The 19114-nt window shown below is 44.1% G+C and overlaps 1 protein-coding gene across 1 annotated transcript in view; it reads left to right on the top strand.

Moving 5' to 3' along the window:
• Positions 1–19114, top strand: part of WWC1 (WW and C2 domain containing 1) — a 62159-nt gene that overhangs the window by 11176 nt on the left and 31869 nt on the right. Inside the window, exon 2 of the mRNA XM_048960713.1 lies at positions 15624–15733. Coding sequence (XP_048816670.1) covers positions 15624–15733 — 110 coding nt within the window. The remainder of the gene's footprint in view (positions 1–15623; positions 15734–19114) is intronic.

The following is a 19114-nucleotide window of genomic DNA, read 5'->3' as shown; positions in this document are numbered from 1 at the left end:
AAGAAGCATTATGAACCTTAACATGCTAAGAAAGGCATGGAAACTTGTTAAGATGTTTTTCTCAACTGATTTTAATGAACGAATATAATGGTCTAAACTTTGATATCCTGTGCATGAAAATGGAGGCACATGTTCCTGTACTGCAACAGTCAGCTCCAGGGCTCTGTGTGTACTTCATGTGTGTTGCTTACTGTACCCTTCCCCAGTGTTCTGACAGCTCACCTTGGAATTGCTTCTCTTTACTGATGTTTGAGTTCTTTCTCCTTTGCTCTTTAGTTTTGTGTTGGGGAGAATATAAAATGCATCTATGTTGGATGGGAAAGGCTAGCAGGGTTCCCATGTTCTTTCCTCCCCACTGAGTTCTTTCTTGAAAGCTGTGTTGTCCAATTTAGCTTTCCTGCTTTCTTGCAGCCTGCTTCTGGGATGCCTTGATTCAACTGAACAAAAAAGCAAGGCAGTGCACTCAATTCACTGAGGACTATGTATTCATTTTTCTGGCTTGCACAGCTGTAACAAATTGCCCTCTTAGTCCTGTTTACTTGTTTTCTTAGCCGGTCACAGGTAGGTTCTCTGCTTGATGCTCAGAGAAGTTCCCCTTGCTGTCATATATTGTAAGCAAAAAGACAGACAGCAGAGGTGATGTCCCTTTGGTGCCTGGAGGCTCTGCTGTACAAAGCTGAACTTGTGTTGATTTGAAATAAGGTTTCTAGGTAACTGGAAAGTTGTTGCATTTACAATGAGCGCTGAGAATTCGTTACCGTCTGCCGTGTCAGAGCATCACTGCACCCGAGCTGGTGACTGGACACACAGGGGACCAACGTGCAGCACTCTGCACTTGAAGAGCATTAGGTCCTTTATTTAGCTTTAAAGAAAGGACAAAACCGGAGTAAACAAATCTGGTCCTTCTGAGACTGAATCCTAAGAGGTGACTTGTTGACTTTACGCGATGGGCACTTAGTCCATCAAGTGGTTTGGGTGCAGATAGGGGAATGGCTGATGTATGAAGAAACGCAGCACTTCTTGTTGCTGTGAGGCTCTGCGTTGCATTTTTCTGAGAATATTTTTATTGTATGCTATTGAGGAAGAATAGAAGGCATTAATTTATTAACAAATCTCATTTTTTTTTTTTAATAGTGAGCACTGTGACTTGTTTTACTCCTGACTTCTTTGTGTTAGGCCCTGATCTCTCTCACTAGACTACCTGTCTGCATCATTTTATTGAGTAAAGTTAGAGGCTGGATGGGATGTGGGTTAGATTCTTTTCCTTGTATCCTGACAGTGGTAAGTGGTTGCCTCTGGATTCATCATGAGAGTGCAGCAGACCATAGCTTATGATGTGCAGGCCACTTGTGCACTTACTTGCAGGTGGAAGGGCTGGACAGCTTTGTCCCAGAGCCTGTCATGGCTGTGGCGCATTGTGGCCTCCTGCCTCTCTACTGCTGGGTCCTGGGAGGTGTGGGTCCTTCACCTTGCTGTGCCTCAACCCTACTCTGTGCTTTCAGGGCTCTGTTTCTGCTGCTGCAGTAACCAAGGAGGCATGGGGGTTGGGCTCTGCAGCAGGAGAGCCTTCCCCCACAGTGTGCTTCCTTGGGAAACCCTGACTTGGTGCAGGGGCACTGAGCTGGCGCTACGGGCAGCAATGTCACTTCCGGTTTGCCTTTCGGGGCAGACAGCTTAAATATCAGAGATGGATGCTGTCTTAGTGCTGCTCTGCAGGCTGTAATTCCATCTGCTGTGACACTGTGAAGGTGACACCTAACAGGATGCTGGCTTCTTTCTGGATGTCCTTCCTGGATCTGCTGTGTGCAGATCTGGAGGGCACTGTTCTGCATGTTTGCTGGACTCAGTGCTGCTGCTTGGGAACTCTGCAAAGCAGTTCAGAGGAAAAAAGTTGTTAGGATTTCAGTGACTTCATTCATCCTGGGCACTGCAGTCTCTGCAGTATCACTGTCCTTTGTCTTCTTGGGTGTGGAACAGTAGAAGCACGTGTTTCTGCCATTGATTTGGCAATTATTAGAAGGACATTGAATAAAGGACACAATTAATGGAAGAAAGGAGGAGAGCTCAAAGACCTCTGCTGGTAAGGTCTGTGTTTTTAATAGTTATGTGCATTCATCACTGATTTTGGTTCTCTGAATCAGTTTGTAGGCTTGCTTAGATATGCAAAGCAAGGTTAGCAGGAGTATTTGATTTGCTGGAGGACTTCAACTTGGTCTTTGTGGACTACCTGGACTAAGAATGATAATTCTTTTAGTTGCATTGATTGAAGGAAATTAATGTATGCATATATAGCTAAGTATGCGTTGACCAAGTAGGTCAGTGTTTGTGTGAGGCGTTAGAAGAAAATGCTGAAAAAGTAGCTGGTGTGGGAATTGCAACTTGCACTGGTGCTGAAGGTCTGGGCTGAGCTGTGAGCCCTGCCACTGCTGTATGGCTGCTTCTGGTGGCCCGGGGAGAAGTCCTGTGTGTGAGTATAGCATGAGGTGTAGGATGTGATCCCTTAGGAAAGGGATGTCTGTAGGATGGAGCCATGCTATGGGGCTGAGGCAGACTGGATGAGGGCGATAGAGCTTGTGTAGAGGTAATGTCAGATGCTTGGAGATCTGAGAAGGTGAAGTGAGATCATTAGCAGAAGTTCTTTTAAATATGAGAAATATCAGAAACTGACTAATCCACATAAAACACAGCTATTGCTATTCGTTTTTACATAGAATGCACCCTGATGCTTTGTTAATGAGCACAGGAGTAAAATGAGAACCAAACCGAAGTGCTGAACACACACTGTCCTACTCTGTGACACTTCCTATCTACTGTGGCAATTAGCTGGCAGTGGCAGTGGGCATCAGCCTGCAGACCCAGCTCTGCGCTGCGGGATGTAGCGCTGCGGGCTGCTGTCCTGAGCTCTGTGGGGACCAGACTGGGCTTCTATAAATGAAAGCTAAGTGAGTGAAGGACAGAAACATGCTTGCTGAGGCAGGTGAGCTGTGGCCTTGGGTGTCCGGTGCCTTTGAACGGGGGAGGGGGGAATTGCCATCAGCTGAGGTGTGGCTGCTGCCATAGGAACGGGTCTGTGAGCCGGGGGGGGGGGGGGGGCTTCCCATGTTCATCTCTGGGATCACCTGAACTGCCTGGCTTTCCCCAGCACTTGAGTTGCTTTTATAATACAAGAAAAGAACATGACTTAAACGTTGCACTGCACTCTTCTCGAATGTTGGGAGGGAGGGGGAAAGGAATAGGGGTTCTAAACAGTGTTGGGAAAGCTGGATGTGCAGCCAGATCATATGCAGCCAGTGAGGCTCAGGGGCAGCCCAGCTTTGCATTCAGATAGGCTGGTTGGTGAGCTGCAGACATTCCAGATAGTTGTGTTCGTTCTGGCTGTATCTAGGCACATGGTCACAAAGAGCAAGATGCGTGCAGTGAAGTATAAATCCCATGCTCTAATGACTCAGAGCACTGTGGTGCATGCACACATGCCTAACAGCTTGTATAATTAGCTTGCCCTGTGAACGGGCAGCACATAAGGTTTTTTTGGAAGCTACCTAGGAATCCTGCCTGGCACAGCAAGGGCCTGTGGTCCTGCTGTGTGTGCAGGGATGAGTGCTGGGCAGAGGAGGCTCCCAGGCTGACACCTTACGCACCACTTCCAGCCCTGCGGCAGGGTGCTGCAGCCACTCACTCCCAGGAGAAAAGGATACAGTCAGTAAGGTGTTTCTGAGCCCAGGGAGCCAGCTGATGAGATGGGGTGTGCTGGTGTGGAGGAATGTGACAGGTTGTGCTGGTACCTAGGAGACATGTGGGGTGGGAATGTGCTGCAGCCGCAGGCTGCGTGCCTGGGGTTTCACCGGAGCCAGGAGGGAAACAAACATGACCTTGAAAATCCTTATCAAGATGAAAAGGTGCAGTCGGCAAGCGCGTTCTTTGCCAGCCATGTGCAGTGGGCTGCTTGGCTGCCCAGGGCTGCAACAAGACAGCTCCTTGTGTCCTGCAGCGTGTCACTGCCGGGAGCACAGCTGTCCCTGCAGCACAGCCAGCTCCTGCTGGTGTGCAGGGATTTGGGGGACCTGCTGCTAAAGCTGACAACTTCTGTGCTCTTCACTTATAAGTAATAATGAGTGTAGATGCATTAGTGTGGCTGGATCTGGCAGCTGGGGTGAATGGGCCACTCGGGAGGCCCAACTTAAGTTACAGTGCTGTGGCAGATGAAGCACATTCAAGAGCTGGGTTCCCAGCATCCTGGTGAGCAGTCAGACACCTCACCAGGTCCTCACTAGAAGCCAGGGCTGCACTCTCTTGCTGAGGGCCCTCACTGTTTCTGGTGTGCAGCTGACTGCTGAGAGCCCCAGTAACTCGGGGGTGAATTGACTCTCATTAAAATCTGTGTTACTGACTGGGAGCAACTTGTGGGAGGGTCTGGGGTATGATAGGGGAGGGCAGAGCTGCGGGAAGGAACCAGAGCCAAGGGCAGGGTGTGCAGGTTGGAAGGTGGAAGAGCTGCTTTTTGTGGCAGCAACTATTTGCCTGGCTCAGTTGTCAATGTATTTGTGCTGTAGATTCTCCCCTCCTCCCCTCTACTAGCATGTGTTCTTGTACAGTCGCATGGAGTGCTTGGGTAAAGAAATTGTGCTGCCTGAGAACAGATGGATTCTGTTCTGAAATGCTTTTTTGTTGCATTTAATCCTGGAGCACATCCCAGAAAAGTACATAGCTTCACAGTCCAGTAAAACAATTCTTGTGGTATGAAAAAGAAACTGATGCTTATTACTATGAATAGGTGCTATGAAATGATAAATGCTGCATTCCTGAAGGAACCATAGTTCCATTGCAGCCTGACTGTGACTGTGGCACTTCCAGAACTGTGGCTGCTGCAACTTTGGGAGCAGATACTTAAACTCAATGTTTTCTCTACAGGGATAAAATAGTAATGTCTTTCTTCTGGTTATGTGAACTTCTGTGCTGCTTATCTTCCATTAAAGGAATTGAGGTGTTTGCTATTGTCTTAGGTGACTTGTTTATAAATGCTTTTCTTACAGCATTTGGTCAGAAATGTTTCCTCAGTTATCAGACTTTCCATTTTAGAGGTCTGATGTGTGCTAGGAATTTGGATGTGTGCTAATGATCTTCAGAATTCTATTTTCAGCTGGTACTGTGAAGTGTGGCCTCTGCTCACAGCAATGGAGATGCTCTTGCTCCTGCTGGTTAACCACCAGTTACCAGGCAGGAACTTGGTAATGAGAATAGGAAGCTAGCACTACGTAGAAATGTTCCCTTTAAAAAAGAAAATATTAATGTGGGAGATGGATGTCAGTGCTGCTAAGTGGTGGGGGCACTGCCTTCCCTTCAGGAGGTGAGATGCAGCAGATAAAAAGAAATGGAAATAACACCAGGTTGCGTGATCCCACAAGTGTCTGAAGTACTACAGGGCAGGTGGCATGGGAACATTAACTACTGATAGATGCTGTCTGTGTTTCAGGTGCAGTTAGATTATATCTACTCTCCAGTGTATATCTCAGTTTCGGCAGTGTACTTCCCCTGCTGCACAGCCTGTGGTTACACACAGGGCACTAACACTGCTTTTTGAAGTGGTGTATAGGCAGTGAAGTGCTTCTGTGGCAGCATAGATGTGCGCAGTGCACAGCCGCAGTTTGGAGTGTGAGCATCTATGCTGTCTTCACTTGCTGGTAAGAAAAGCTGTGCATTTCTGAGGAGTAGCTAGAGAAAAAGCTTTGACTGTGGGTAGCTTTGTGGAGTCCAGTTGGAGACCAGGCACTTGAAAATAAATACATTTGGGACACGCTTCATTAGGTACAAACCTGGTTAATTGCTTTAGGCCAAAGCATGCAGCATTCTCATTTCTGCAGCAAAATAACTGTGTCAGTTTCCCATTCCAAACAGATGACAATTTAACACCCACATGCACAGGCACACACACTTTAAAGATGCCACCTTGCATTTTTGGCACCCGGTTACAATTTGTCACGGTCTGGTTTATTGCTTCTACTTAACTGCTGAGCCTTTCTATTCCTATCCTCTTTGAACAATTGATACAGATTAAATCCATAATGTTGTGCTCATAAAAAGCCTCAGATAATACTCCTTGCAACAATATTTGAGTTGGAAATGGTTTGGGGAAATGTAATTTTCATAAGGAGTTTTCCCTTGAATTCTGAAAAAATAACATATGTTGCTTCTGTATCTTGTCTTAAAATACTCTAAATGTTGAATGTGAGCAGACTGCTCATCCCAGTTAGCAGACAAGTTGCAATTCAAAATACAGTGAAAGTTGTACTAAATTCAGGAATATTGTCTTCTTTCTCAGTCTTCTACACCAATATAGAAACTGTGGCACTGCTGGGGAGTCTCGAACATGCTCAGCACCCAAGCCATTGTTCTGCTCCTGTTTGTATGAGCTGTGGTTCCCAGGTCCCTGGTCTGTGCACCGGGACTCAATTCTTCTTGTGCCTAGTAGAACCTGGGGTGGGAGGCTTTTGAGGAGGGTGAGAGGTGGAGAGGGCGAATGTTCAGTCTCTTGTTAATGCAAATCTCACTTTTACTGTCCTCAAGTGAGCAGGTAAACTTCAGTAGCTGTTGATCTGTATTGACTCCATTGCAATGGAAGGAGAGTATGTTTTGGGCTTTGTACTGTTCATGGCACTAAGTATGGCTTGGAGTTGTTTCTTTCTGTTTTTTACTAGGCATAACTACTTGGTAAATGCTCCTGTTTCCCAAGGTGAAAACAGTGATAAACCTATTCTTACCCTGATGCTTTTGTATTAGGCTTCTTATTCATCCCCTGAAGCTTTACTCTCCCGTGGTACTGTTAGACATCTGCTCTTCTTTGACATTTCTGCTTTTTACTTTAAAACAGTATGATTTTACAGGAATCAAGAAATTGTGTCAGCACCAGAAACAGCAGTTGCTGTTCTCAGTAATGTTTTCGGGGTCATACTGTTGTGATCATACTGTCTGAGGCTGTGCTGGTGCCTCATGGGCTCACGGGCAGGTGTGAGAATGGCTACTTCTTGGATGAGAAGTCTTGGAAACCGAGAGTGCTGAATGCTCCATGTGTAATATGGTAGGCAATACTCCATTCTTGATCTTAGTGTTGCTGAAGTGTTCTGCTTTTCTTGGGAGCTTCTTCCAGTTCAAATGTAGCTGTATCAGTGCTTTTCCTTTGTTGACATAATACACTGTGTTACTGGTAACCTCAACTTAAAAACTAACTTCTTGAAGAACTACCCCAGGAAGCTCTGCAGCAAAGCTCTTAGGAATTGTTTATGTGGGCCTGTTGAAGTAGTTTTGGTTTACCTTTCTTGAGCAGAATGGCACATATTGCAGTTCCCAGGGTGATGTTTATGCTTAACTATTGTGTTCCATATCTTGAATTCAGGATGGCTTTCCAACTAGAATCACAGAATCACAGAATTGTAGGGGTTGGAAGGGACCTCCAGAGATCATCGAGTCCAACCCCCCTGCCAAAGCAGGTTCCCTACAGTATGAAGACTGCTTCTATTGTTTTCCATTGCTCCAAGACTATACTGACCAACTCTCTCTGATTCTAGAGGCTGACAGAAATACTGTGGCTCCCATCTGGCAGTGCTGAGGTCATGGAGACATTAAAGGAGCAATTGGCCTCCTCTAACTGCCCTTGATCTCTTTGGGGCTCCTGTGGCTTGATAGGATCCATTGCTGAACCTGCCTGGACAGGACTTCAGAGCTGCCAAGACCCTATCAAGTGAGGGAGCAGGAATCATTCATTATCATTCTGTATTTTTTTTTCCTCAGTAGGGATAGAACATGCTGGTAGAAATGAGGCGATGTGTGCTGTTCCTTGAAGAATTCAGGTTTTTACTTGCCAAACAGTACTGTGTGAAGTGAAAATTCAGGGTGCCTGCCAATGTCTGTTTGCAGGGTGAACCAAAAATCACTTCCAAATGGGCAGCTCAGTTCCTACTCTGCTGCCACTACTGAGTTCTGAGTGCACGCGGCCATCCCTGGCGTAACAGCTTCCTGAAGACTGAGGTATATTGCTCAGTGCTTTCCATGTTGCCAAAGTCTCAAATAAATGTGTATTTTAGTAAGTAGCTATTGGCTCCCTGCTGTATAAGCTGGAGGTAGGCAGGAAAGGGTGTCCTTTACTCCTCTTTATCTCTGAGGCATATTGCCCGTGTAAACTGTTGCTGCCCACGCTCTGTAGGCAGCCTTTCAGAGGAGCGCAGGCTGCATGAACAGAAACAAACCTTCCAGTTCCTAATCTTCAAAATACATCAAGAAACTAGTTGGACTACTCAGGCTGGATACTTGGTAGACAATTGACCCATTGCTGTGAAGTGGAGAGTCCCTTTCTTCCAAAGCAGCTGAACTGAGTGAAAGGGAGACCTGACTTGATTCTAATTAATCTATTCAGGCTTTGCAGGTGGGAAGGCTGCTTCTGATGGTGGAAGAACTGAAGTCAAACTCCTTTGGGGGGAAAGAAAATAACAAGAAAAAACAGCCTTAACTGTTTAAAACCAAGGATGCTTGAATGACTCGCATGGTTAAACTCAAACTCTTGTATGCTTTAAGAGTGGTAGTGCTGCACTGTTCTCAGAGTTGTACCTTACACTTCTATATCTTTTCTGTTTAATCAGTTCTGGAAAGCATGCAGGATATACAGGCCGGCAGGCAAGTTAATGTTGTGAGAAGCCCTAGCTCCTACTTCCTGACTTTTAACCTTGAACTATCTCAGGAATTTTGCATTTGAGTGATTAAGAGAGTATGACTGACCTCCTGCCTCTCTCCTGCTAGCAGAGCCAGTGTGTTAATCTCTAGGAATGATCTAAAACCTGTAACTGGTCTTTGATAGTCTTTTCTACACAAATAGCTTAGTAGTTTTCTGTTTCCAAAGGTGAATAATCTGTGTGGAGAAGAAATGCACAGACAAGTACTGTCACTGTGCAAAGCAGAACTTGTGAATGTGCAAGGCTTTTTCAAAAATGGGTAGAATGAGCAAGCAGCTCTGAAGCAGTTGACTGATGCATACTGGGATGCTTGCTGGGTTTAGTGGGGTGTTAAATTGTGTACTTTGATACTTCCATTAGTCTGTTTGAGTAATATAGATCTAATATTACTACTGAATGTATGAATGTATTTCATAGAACCATAGAATGGCTTGGGTTGGAGGGACCTCAAAGATCATCTAGTTCCAGCCCTCATTTATTTGGAATGCTTGGAATACAGGGTGTATCCTGATTCCTGGAGTCCTTGCAAGTCCTTGGTGCTTTGTGTGCTGCCCAGCTAGATGCTAACACAGGTTGTTTCTGTAGAAGAATAAAAGAATTTGTAAGTTAGCAATTTAGGTACAACTCAGATTCTCCTTAATGAGCTGTTTGGTGTATTCTCATGTCTTGGTTAAACAGTAGGAGAGACCATAGCTGAATTATTGGGTGTCAATGAAACTGTTGAAAATGAAGATACTGTGGAAAATAAGCTTCTTCCAGAGGTGACTCAATGCATGGAGTTTCTGAAGCTGGGAAGAGACAGAGGATGAGGTGAGTCCTTGAATCACAGAATCACCAAGGTTGGAAAAGACCTTCAAGATTATCCAGTCCAACCATCCACCTATCACCAATAGTTCTCACTAAACGATGTCCCCCAACACAACGTCCAAATGTTCCTTGAACACCTCCACCTTTGGTGGCTCTTAGTGGCTGCTTTCTGCTCTATGGGTGGGGAGACTTCCTCCGCTAAAAATGTCACAGTGCTGGGGAGCTGAGTTGTAGTGGCCCACAGCTGTCTGTTGTCACGTCTCAGGGGCTGGCTGTCAGGGGTGAGCTGTTCTCAACACCTTTCCCTGCATTGCAGCTGGAGCAAAATGCAAGGGAGTGTTTCACAGTGCTCGGGATGGTGGGTGAGGAAAGGTTTGCCAGCGAGATCCCAAAACAGAGCCTCCCCGCTACCACACCTTTGGCCTCCAAAGGTAATCCTCTATGCAGCTAGAGGAGATGCTCTGAGGGAAAATGGAGTTACTATAGAGACGAATAGCCCAGTGTGTTTGAGGGCTGGATTGCAGATTTGAGTAATAAATGTGTGGGAGTCTATTTTTAAAAGCTCTTGTAAGGGGTAGATTGCTCCAGTCCTAGAAAACTTGTCAGAAATGTGACAGATTTTATTTTTAATGCTGGAGTTTAAAAATAATCATCGACTGTCTTGAGAACAGGATGACCTCATTAAAAACAAAGACTCTGTATGCTGTCATGGTGAGGCTCCTGGCAGCAGAGCAGCCCACTGAGTGGCAGCAGCCTTCACTGCAGCGCCTTACCTCTGCACTGCCCTCGGGGAATGTGTGCTGCCGGGGGCTGCTGGTGGGCTCTTGGATTGCTCCAGTCCAGTCTGCATGGTGTGGGCTGCCATGCTGCCAGAAGGGGATGTCAGGCAGGTGGGACGCAGAGAAATGCTGAGTGAAGAGCTTGTTCAAGTAAAGCAGTTGAATATGATTAGGAGTAGCCCCATAGAGGACCTGGGGGTCCTGGTAGATGAAAAACTTAGTGTGGACCAGCAGTGTGTAATTGCCACCCAACAGGCCAACGGTGTCCTGCGCTGCATCAAACAAGGGGTGGTCAGCAGGGAGAGCGAGGGGACTGTCCCCCTCTTCTCTGCCCTTGGGAGGCCCCATCTGGCGTCCAGACCCAGGCCCCCACCACAGGAAAGATGTGGAGGTTTTGGAAGGGGTCTGGAAGAGGACCACAAAGATGATCAAAGGGCCTGAGTGCCTCTCCTGCAAGGACAGGGTGAAGGAGCTGGGCTTGTTCAGCCTGGAGAAAAGAAGCCTCCGGGGAGACCTTATTACAGTCTTCCAATGTTTGAAGGGAACTTATAAACAGGAAGGAAATCAACTTTTCACAAGTAGATAGTGATAGGACAGGGGAGATGGTTTTAAACTAACGGAGGGGATGTGTAATTAGATGCCAGGGGAAGTTTTTCACTGAGAATGCGGTGAAGTGCTGGCGTGGGCTGCTCAGAGTGGTTATGGAGATGCGCTGGCTCTGACTGGATGGGGCCCTGTGCGGCCTGACCAAGTGCTTGAACTAACAGTTTGCAACCCTGCCCATTGCATGGGGGTTGGAACTAGATGATCTGAGGTCTCTTTTAACTCAAGCCATTCTATCATTCTATAAAAATAAAACCTGACTTCAAGCCTTCTCCCACAAATTGTTTGGTTCAGAAACTGATGCTGTAAAATAAATGTTATGAATTGAAATATTTGCCAGAACTGGTAACTTCTTATCTTGTTTCATAGAATCACCAAGGTTGGAAAAGACCACCAACCATCCACCTACTACCAATGCTTCCCTGTTAAACCATGTACCTTAGTACAACATATAAATATTTCTTGAACATTTCCAAGGATGGTGACTCAACCACCTCCCTGGGCGGCCTGTTCCAGCATCTGAGCCCTCCTTTGGAGAAGGAATTTTCCTAATATCCAACCTGAGGTGGTACTTGTCCATGAAGCTGTGTGCTTGTAGGAAGAAAAAACTGAAGGCAGCTGCTGCAGTTGCTAGTCTGTGGTGGACATTGCAGTGGCTGCAAGGATCTGCTGCCTGCAAGAGCTGCCTCACCTCGATGCGCATTGAGCTCTGCAGTCAGTGTGGTGCTGTTGGTAATCCCTAACTTTGTAGTTTCACCCATGGAGAGTCGTGAAGGATTTCTGTGTAAGGCCATGTGATCTGTATGGAACTGACTGAAATAAAGCTCTTCTCTTGGAATGCCTTTACTTTGCTGTGGTGGTTTGAGGAGCCCTGCAAATATGGGGATTAAGTGGGTTTAAGTACTAGGCAGGAACTTGACAGTCCCTTGATGGTTGATAAACTGTCTTTGTGACCTAAGCACGCTGTTTCCTGCGTATGTGTGCATATGAATACGTGTCTGTACACACAGCTTAACTGAAAGGCACCATGGTTCTGTCAGATTGCTGGGGGCTTGTAGTTGGCACTGAAATGCAGTAGCTGAAGCTAACATGTAACATTATTTTTACAGGAATTGATTTCTGATATCTTTATAGTATTAAGTTCAAATCTGTAAATGGCACAGTTCACCTGTTTGCCACTTCACTAAGAAACCTTTGTGATGTTACAGCTGTGTTTAACAAGCCTACTGTCAATCAAAATCTTGTTATACAAGACTTATTTGCCTTCAGTTTCCTGTGTAATGAGGCTTTTGGTTGACAAGAGCAGAGTTGGAGATAGTAGAAACGCTTTCCAAATCCGAGATGAGCAGGGTTGAATTTAAGTATTTGTGCATGATAATGCTGGCTTCCAGTTTTATCTGTACTAGGAGCTGGAGGTGATATGTAAAAAAATCATAAGAAATAGAGAAACCTCTCATTAAAAATGGCAGTCAGAGCTAGGAAACTGTTTCCTGCTGTGGAAGAGAAATTTGAAAATCATTTGATGTATGAATACTGGAGGAGTTATGGGCAAACGTTTCATAGAGGTGGAAGCGTCTCCACGCATTTACGGGGTGATGAGTGGAAGCTTGGGCTAAGGCTTCCTCTCTCCTGTTTCTGCCTCAAGACCAAATGATACTTCTCAGGGTAGTGCGCCATGTGGGGCTGTTATCTTTTACCTCTGTTATCAGGATTGGTCTCTGAAGCAGTGCCCTTGGCTTGCTGCTGGGTGTTGGTTGCTAAGGACACCTAGTTTCCAGGTATCTTAATGATCCATTACACTTTCTGGAAGTTACAGCTGAATTTCCTGAATATAAGATCAAATGAAAAAGTAACACATTAAAAGCTTAGGTGTTATGAATCGATAAAACTAAGCTGATGTGCTGTTTCTAAATGCTCCTATTTAAAAAACCAAAAAAAAAAAAAATCCAAAAAAAACCCCACCAACCTTGATTGAAGCTTGCTGAATGAATGTTCTGTACTCTGAGAAGGGGAAAAGGCAGCCACAGGCAAGGTGTCAGGGCAAACCTAGTGTAGCTGGAAGATGTGCCTAAAAGTGTGTCACTTCTAACTAGACTTGCTTGGGTTTAATAGAAGTTGTTTGATGTGTGAGCAACCCCCCACACGCATTCTGGTTTCCTCTTTGGAGACCAGAAGTCATGCATAGTCAGGACCTTCTGAACTTCTACATGTGCTGCTTTCCCTGGGAAGCTTGGATGAATGTGTCTGGAGGTTCTCTATCCAAGGACAGTGAGGAATGCATAAATACTTCTGTAGGTTCTTTTCCTTGTAGTGCATGCACAGTGGGTGAAAGGAGTCAATTCTTTTAGACAGTTGAGTCTAGCTACAGTGAAGGCCAATTAAATGATAATATATTTGACTGAGTTGATGAGATTTTTCCGAGGCTGTGAGGAAGCTTTGTGAATTGCAAATGAGATGTTTCAAAAGAAGTCGTTCTGCAGATGTGTCCTGGCTTTAATTTCCCATATGCAGAAACTCTGCTGTTTTTGCAGAAATTACACTCGGACTGAATTGTGACTTGCTGTATGAGAAAAGCTTTACCTTTTCCTACCTTAATAGATTGTGCTGCATTGTGGGTGTGCTTAGGAAGACACTTGATTTTTTGGGCTCCTGTTGGAAGTTGAAGTATTTGTCTTCATAACAAATGCACAAATCACACTATCTTAAAGGAAAGTAATATCTCCCTTGTAATTGTTTCTTCATTAATCTGGCTGTGCACCACACTGCATGTCTTTCATCTGTCATTGTAGCATTGTTTCTTTGATATGTGCCAGTTTCTTTCTGCAGCACCAAAGGAAGGAGTTTAGAAGAGTGATTTGGTTCTAAAGCTGCAGTTATTTGAGGAAATAGCTATATGACATATGTTGTCTGTAATAAATGAAATTATGTTGTTAATTCTGAGGCTAATTACTTCTTTGTTTGCTAGTTGAATGTCAAATTTTTCCTTTAATGAATACTTCCTTAACTGCATAAATGGGATAGTTGCAAGTTTGCTATCAGCAATGGGAGCCAACATTAGTCTGGTTGGTGGTGGGTGCTTTTTGGGAGATGTTCCGAGCTTTAATAGTGACTCTGTGCTTCTGAGCCCCAGTACCTGCTGGCAAGTCTCCCAGAAGAACTGGGCTGGCTCCTGTCCTTGCTAGATTAGAGTGATCTCACCTTTTTGCCTTCTCCAGGACTCCAGCTGAAAGAACTGAGTGGCTGAAGTACACGCTTGGCATTTGGGAAGAAGGCATCCTGATGATGCACATCTAGCTGTCAGCAATACTGAGATTGTTCAGAGTAATCCATTTTCTGTATGGATGTTCTATGGTATTGATAACAGTCTAAATAATCTTCTTAAAAAGTAAAAGCAACAAACCTTTCAGTAGAATTTGAGTGATAAAGGGACTTTCAGCAGTTCTGTGCTGGGAAGTTCTGATTTTCTTCTTTTTGTGATATAATTCTTCACATTTTCCATTTGAGAGACTGGTGGTTCATGCACTGCTTCACATGGCAAAGGCAGTGTGTTCAAAGAAGTGCAAAGGCAGGTAACTATAGAGAGGATATTGGCTTCTGCAGCTTTCCTGGACGTGTTTCTACATTGGTCTTGCCATGTACCGGATTTCCAGGTCATGTTTTGGGGACGTGCATTAGTCATCTTAAATGTTAGTTTTATGTTGAACCTCTAAATCTGGAGGCTTGTTCCTAGAATGCCCTATTCTGCTGACACATGGTTCTCAGCTATTAACGTGGGTTCCTGGTTCACTGCATAGTGCCTCCAGATAAGCTCTGTTGAAGTGTGCTCAGAACTCTACAGCTTACAGAGCTCTCAGTCCTGCTGAATTTTCTTGGGATCTGAAGGACTTCCCACAGACCTGCTCGGACTCTTCTGGCTGCAATGCTCATGGTGTGTGCAGCATAACAGCTGGAGAAGGTACTTGGTGCTTTGCTTTGCATCCTGTGTCTGCTGCCCCAAGGCCCTGCTTCTGAGCTCACCTTGTTGGCATGAGCTGAACCTTGTGAGCTCAGAGTCAAAGGGAGGGAAGGAGTGCAGCTTCAGTAATTGAAGTCTGTAAGGCTGAGCTCAGAAGTGAGCTTTGCTTTAGCTGTGCAAGCCTTCAGAGAGCTGCTGCCTGTGCTGAAACTCATCAGAGCAATTTTGTGGAAATGATTCTTGTTTGGACTGAGTGGATTACTTGTTTTTATGATACAGAGAAACTGTTCTAGTTTGTCAGTATTGAAACAGAACATATTGCAATGCAAATGACTGGAGTGATCCCACAGTCCTCAGCACTTGCTATTGATTGTATAGTCTTAATTATTCATGCTATGCAAATTATATTTCTCATCTTGCTTCTTCTCTTCTTGTCTACTTATTTGGATACAGGACTGGCCTGCAAACAATCTTGTTCTTTCAGTGAAGAGATTGGGATTGTTTCTGGCAAAGTTTCTCGTGTTCCTTTGAATAGTACTGCCTGAGCCAGGAAGGCTCGGACATTCTTTCACAGTGAATTCATTTTGCTGTAACTTCAGATGAAGAAAGGGAAGGGTTTGGGGAATGTTATTAAGTAAGAGCAGAAGCTTTAAAATAGTTTTCAACTTCTTCAGTGTTTTATACCAAAAAGGGACTTGGTTTCTTCTTGGAATTGACATGTGGGAGTGTTGTATTTTTAATCCTAAATATTTTGCATTTCAGGTATACGAAGCCACTAACGTTTGCTGACTGCATTAGTGATGAATTGCCATTAGGATGGGAAGAAGCGTATGACCCTCAGGTTGGAGTTTATTACATAGACCACAACACCAGTAAGTGGCATGTTACTGTACTTTGCAGAGACATTATCTTGTACCTTTAAAATGCACTGAATGGAAAACCACAAAATTGCCTGCCTTTCTGCATATTGGGAGCTACTCTTCCCCCTCTAAAACAAGGATTTGAGACCTGTTTGTTTGCGGTCTTCAGATCAACAGTCATGTTCAAGCTGATAATGTGGACACACCTCTCTAAGATTTGGCTGTACTGAAGAGTCCGACTAGGCAGCAGTGATCTGGAGTTTGTTCTTACCTTGGAATTTGTCTTTGTGACAAGACCATCAGAAGCAGTGCAAAGGTCCTGTGTTGATTTCCATGGCAGGGATAAACTGAATGACTGCTGGTATGGTTAGTGGTGCTTTCTCTGAGCTGCTAGAGTTCACATCCCTTTTACTAGGGAGGAAATTCTCAAATTTGAGGTATCCTGAATTGTGTGTAGGTAAGAAAAGAGTTAAATTCAAGCTCGTGACATCTTATTCTGTATGGTCAAACTAAGCCACTACTTAACTGTCTTTGTTAGATTGTTTGATAGACCAAAAATGTTGTGCTTTGCAGCTCATTGAAGTTACCTGTAATAAAACTTAAGAACTTGATTGTGTCATTACAGATACTGTTAAGAAATGTGTTGTGCTAGAATTAATGCCCTGAAAAAGTCATAACCAAAATAAATCAGTGACTTTTGCTCCCCTTAGAGAAGGGCTGCGATTGTAGTCCAGGGGTTCACAGCAGAGCCCTGCACAGTCCCTTTCAAATGTAGATTATTGTAACTAACGAGAAGAGAAACTTCTAAAAAAAAAAAAGCAAAACACAGATGTATCTTGACATTAAAAATGTTTAAAAATAAATAAAAATCTGCCAACTGAGAACCTCAGGTTTTGGTGTTCTGTTTTTTAAGCAAGCTACAAGAAAGATCTTTTAACTAAAATTATGGAGGTCCACCTTGTGTCTTAGCTATTTTTTACTCTCCCTTCCTTTCCTGGGGGGCCACATTTCCATCTTGCCTGAGACTGCGTATTCCAGGTTATACCAACTTCAGAGTATTAAAACTGTAAGATGGAACAAGTGTATTCTCAAAAAGCCCTAAGTACGGCCTGCAATACAAAGTTTAAGCATCTTCAGATCTAATAGTGACACAAATTTTTTTATTTAAAACTTATGTCATCCCAGTAGCACAATATCTACATGCTTTTAAATACCTGTTAGACCTCTTGAGTGTTGCAGGTAACAAGCTTCAGTATGTCGTTAGGACAAACGGAGGAAGATCTATTCTGTGCGTTTGAGTTGACTTCACTGTGAATGCATAAAGATTATGCTGCAGGTTTGAGTTCTGTGTGGTCAATCCAGGACAGTTATCCCTGACCCACGCTACTCGAAACCACAAGCTTCAAGGGTGTGCAGTTACAGCTTCAAATGATGCTGACACCTGCTTAACAGCAGTTGCTGTTAAAGTTCCACTTCTCGAAGATGCCAGAGGCTGCAGTACTTGAACTAGAGCTTCATTTAAAAGGTTAAGATGAATGGAAACAAAATCATTACCGTATTTCTTAAGCCAGCTCTAATCCAAATCATGATAAAGCAAACCATATCCTCTTACCTTCAGTTAATCAAGAGGCACATCTTTGTGGTTTGTGTCAAATAGTCTCTGGAGAGTGTCCAAAACCTTACTCCTCTCTAAGGCTCGGCCTGTGCAGGAAGGAGCAGCAGGGGATGGAGGCATATTGGTTCTTGCTTTAGAACTGATATATTTGAGCCTAATTATCAGAAACAAGCTCAAGGACAGATCTAAGTTTAAATCGAAAGCTAGGAACCCTTTAAAGTGAAATGGAGAAGACTCCTAGCCCTCCCTCAGTGGCAAAATAAATGTAATTAAATTGAGTATTCAGAATATTTCTAAGACAGTATTGGTGCATAGCCTTGGGTATCTCAGATCCTCATAGAACTTCTTTGGAATTTGATTTGTCCAAAGAAAAGATTCTTTTTAGTTACAGATACAAGAATATTGAGGTTACATTCTTCAAATATGAAGACTTGTTTATGACAAGATCAACACTAAATTAAAAATTCACAAGGCATCCCATGATATAATGACCTTTACTTCTGTAGCTCTTGCATCTGACTTACAACTGTATTTTGCATTTCTTGTTAGCTGAGAGCAAGCTAAGAGCTCTTGGCCACCATGCTCGTGGATGGCTTTTCAGAACAGGATAACAAATCTTGATGCTACCACTGAGGGATACATTTAGTGATTATTAAGAAAGAAGAGGTGAATATTTGGAAAAATGGGATTAAAGCCATTTCAGGATTTCCATCCTCTCTGAGCTGGGTGCCAAGCATTTGCTTTGTCTGATGGCATGTGCCTTTGGGCAGCACTTTCTCTTGGATGGCTCATTGTGGAGTTGCATGGACATTACTGTGTGTGAGCAGAGAGCTGTGGCAGTGTCAGCTTAGGAGTAAGGTGTGGAAGAACACACAGACATGTAGCACATAGATCCAGACAAGCTAGAGTTTTCTTCTCTGCTTCCTGCCCTTGCTGTTGCGATGAACAGTACTGTACTTATTTTTGTGTGTGCATGTGGTCCTTGTATCAGGCAGGCTGGACCATGTACTGAGTTAAGCTGCTGGCTTTCTGAGAGATGCAGGAGGAGTGGAAGACTTGAACAGTCTTCATCCAGGTGGCTTATAAGGAGGGATTTCCCTGCAGCAACTTCCACTGCCCTTCTTGTAATTACAGGAAGAACAGGCTGCTAGTTCAAGGGAAAAACTGGACATTATCAAAGCTTGAAGAAGCCACAGGTACAGGTAGACTCAGGATCATGCGTCTTGAATGAGTTCTGAAGACTCATGGATACTTTGCCAACATATTTGTTAAGCTTGAAATAAAGAGGCCTGCCTTGTGGTTCCTGATGATCATTGATGCAGTCTGATCTGGGGAAGCTGCCCATCAGGATTGAGATATCCAGGCATCTCCAAGTAACTTGCAGCAGGCTTCACCTTCTGCTTAACTATGGAGACAAGGGAGTTACTCCATTTCAAGATGTATGTAATGACTATTTGGAAAATGTGTTTTTTGTGGGCAAGTACAGAGACAGGAGTATGTGATTTTGAGACTCCTACTGCTGATATGTTCCTGTGTCTCCCTGACTTTTCCTTTTCTTTCTCTAAGCAAGACCACAGCCTCCCTCTTGGGATAATGCTAACACATTCGACTGATAAAAGCAGTTGTTTTTTTTCCTCAAGTTATTTTGAAGCATTTTTTTTTCCAGGTATCTCTTCAGTATTCAAAATGAGTAAAAAATCCTGCTTGCTAGCAGGATCTGTAACAATGTTTTGCTGAAACAATTCTATGAGCTATAGTGTTAGTTTCCTGAAAGTTTT

This window comes from Lagopus muta, chromosome 14, assembly GCF_023343835.1.
Source record: "Lagopus muta isolate bLagMut1 chromosome 14, bLagMut1 primary, whole genome shotgun sequence".
Classification (NCBI taxonomy): Eukaryota; Metazoa; Chordata; class Aves; order Galliformes; family Phasianidae; genus Lagopus; species Lagopus muta.
The sequence above is the reverse complement of the archived record's forward strand: the minus strand, read 5'-3'. Positions and strand labels throughout refer to the sequence as shown.